The sequence below is a fragment of the Anarrhichthys ocellatus genome, unplaced genomic scaffold, assembly GCF_004355925.1.
Source record: "Anarrhichthys ocellatus isolate YVR2014 unplaced genomic scaffold, GSC_Weel_1.0 scaffold6621, whole genome shotgun sequence".
Lineage (NCBI taxonomy): Eukaryota > Metazoa > Chordata > Actinopteri > Perciformes > Anarhichadidae > Anarrhichthys > Anarrhichthys ocellatus.
In genome coordinates, this window is record NW_022286595.1 from 1 (window position 1) to 2783 (window position 2783).

General features: G+C 49.2%; 1 protein-coding gene across 2 annotated transcripts; it reads left to right on the forward strand.

Annotated features, from left to right (window-relative positions):
• Positions 1 to 9: 9 nt before the first annotated feature.
• LOC116380267 (supervillin-like) lies at positions 10 to 2768 on the forward strand. Of its 2 annotated transcripts, none has more exons than XM_031842210.1 (2): positions 10 to 203; positions 285 to 2768. In XM_031842210.1, the coding sequence occupies exon 2, from the start codon at positions 329 to 331 to the stop codon at positions 1010 to 1012; it is 684 nt and encodes a 227-aa protein (XP_031698070.1). In that variant the 5' UTR covers positions 10 to 203; positions 285 to 328; the 3' UTR covers positions 1013 to 2768. The 2 variants fall into 2 exon arrangements, with proteins under 2 accessions (XP_031698070.1, XP_031698071.1); XM_031842211.1 differs by having other exon boundaries at positions 291 to 2768.
• The last annotated feature ends 15 nt before the right edge of the window (positions 2769 to 2783 follow it).

Sequence of the window (2783 nt, forward strand, 5' to 3'; positions counted from 1 at the left end):
GTGTGTGTGTGTGTGTGTGTGTGTGTGTGTGTGTGTGTGTGTGTGTGCGTGTGTGCGCAGAAAGGAACGTATAGCTCGGCGGTTGGAGGGCATCGAGGGTGAGGTGCAGCCGTCTCTGCTGCCGAGTTTAGTGGCCAACCGGCTTCTGGAAGAGGACACACCACGATACACAAGGGCCTCTGATCCCTGTGAGCCCTTTGGAGGTGAGACAAGTGCAGCACCTTGACTCTTTTGTTTGTGCTTCTATGGGGATAACTGACTTGTGTTCTCTTCGTGCCTCCTAGTTACAGTCCAGCGGTATGGCATAGAGGGATTTGAAATCCCAGAAATGCAGCTGGCGGCTCCGGAGCGACAGTCCAGAGCTCCCTGCAGACCTGACCCTCAGTCCTCCATCCACACGGAGCCTGTCTACACTTCGGCCTCCACCACCGGTGCCCCTAAGCTCGAGTCCAAGGCTGAGCGCATCGCCCGCTACAAGGCCGAGCGGCGTAGGCAGCTGGCCGAGCGCTACGGCATCTCTTTAGATCAGGAGCCAGACTCGGACCAACCCCTGCGCCGTGCCCGGAAGGATTCGGAAGGCTCAGAGAGGCGAATTCGCGGGGAGTCGGTGGGGGAGGACGGGCGGGACAACGCCCTGAGTTCTTACACCGGCACGTCCGCCACCAGCCCGAGGGCGGGACGCTCGGCACCACAGCACAGCCACCCCGACCCGGGTCACGGGATGGGTCGGACCAGGGTGGACTCCTTTACAGAGAGGGAGAGGCTGATGAACCTGGAGAATCAACGCAGAGCTGCTCCGCCCGAGCCTCCGTCCTCTTCCTCATACATGGACGTGACATCGTTGTCCTCGGCAGCCAGGGTTCCCGCCAAGGACTACTCTGTCACAGGGATGCCACCCAGTTCACCCAAGCTGAGCAGGCACCTTTCCCTCTCCTCACCTAAGCACGGGGTGTCTCCTGGGGACCTATTCATCGAGCAGCAGGCCCACAACATCCTCAGCAGACAGGGGTGAGTGGTCTGATCACTTTTTGCCCTCATCGTCTTTGATTTCTATTTATATCGAAGGTAGTTTCTTTTCCTTGTTTCACAATTTATGAAGCAGAGTAGATATTATTCTATGAATTGGCCTGTGGCTAATGCTATCTCATTAGCAGACCATTCCCCCCTCTTGTCGTCCTTTGGTTTCATACCGGTAAGTTCTGGAACAATCTTTGAGACCCACAGCTGGCCTTGTAAAATATACCAGGCAGACTGATACAAAATATTTGTTTGTGTTGTGTTTCTATTCCAGACATTTCAAGTGTATCTGTTGAGAAAAAACAATTAATTCCCAAAGGAACTCTCATTAGCCTGCATGTTGCTCTTTTGTTAGGAAAAGCCATTTCCGAGGCTGTTCGGATAAAGTAAACCTCTGGCTCTGTGGCTGATCCCACTTTTTACCAATGCTGATAAAAGCACCAGCTGCTTCCTTAAAGGATAGTTCCAGTTTATTACAACTTGAGATGAACGAATGGTTACTATCAGTCTGTTGTTAATATCCATCACAGTTTTCAGACCGATTTTTGTGGTTCAACTTGTTACACTGTGCCGTACTTGCAGTAGTTGTGCTTGCACCAAGGCTGGATTACCAAGCAGGCAAGCTGCCCCGAGACCCTCAGGGGCCCCCAAGGGCTCAAGACTGTCTTCATGGTAACTTGATTGCCTGTATTTGTTTGGTGATATACCAGTAAAACTGAAATGGTAAACGCCATACTGTGGCTCTTGCTTTTTGACTTGACTTGTCTTGTAGAGGGGCTCTGTTTCAAAATCTAGTTTTAATATGTTTAATATTTCAGTGTTTAATTTATATGGTTTGATCTGTAGACTAACTGATTTACAGCAAACCTGGGACAGGGTTAGCTTCCACCTTAGAAGAACAGTTCAGTTTTTAGGTTCTGGGCAACATAGATTGGGCAAACATGTCAGGGGTGACTCATGGGGGCCCACAGTTCAATTTCTGCCCGGGGGCACACTATTTGGCCTAATCCAGTCCTGGCACACACACAGTTTACTTTGCAATGAGAGATTAAACCCAATTTATACTTTCCACATCTGCGTGGCCAAGAGGAACAACCCTACAATATTGGGAGCCAAGCAACTCGACCCATTTGGTATGGACATGCCCTCCAAACAGCATTACCCCTGAAATGATTGACAAAAGTAATACAACAAAAAAGTAATTAACTGGAATTATCCTTTAATTGTGTTAGTCAATACTGATTAGCAGCTCCAGTGCTCAATAAATCAGGCATTCATTAAATACATGACTGTGAAAAACTGGTTTATTCTTCTAGCGTTACCTTTTCCCAACAGAACAGCACTCATCATCATTTTATCATCTGATTTTTAAGACCCCATGGGACAGCCAGTGTTCCTTTTCCTAAAAGTCCATCTTTAAAAGTGCCAGTATTTTAATCTGCAGCAGATGGATTCATTGCTGCTGCAGAGGATAAGCGCTAAGGAGTGTTGTGATAGTGTACAGATAGTATCAGCACACTCCACATCTGTGATGTAAGAACCAGCTGGCCCAGCCCAGGTCTCGACCAGGTTTGACCCTTCAGTTCGTGTTGCTAACGAAGAGATGAAGATGATTCTACACCCGACTATACGCGGTCATTCCCTATCCCATCACTTCCTCTCGCTGCTCCTAAATCCCTCTCTCAGGTTTCAACACTTGGCCGGCGTGCGCGTGTGTGCGTGTGTGTGTGTGTGTGTGTGTGTGTGTGTGTGTGTGTGTGTGTGTG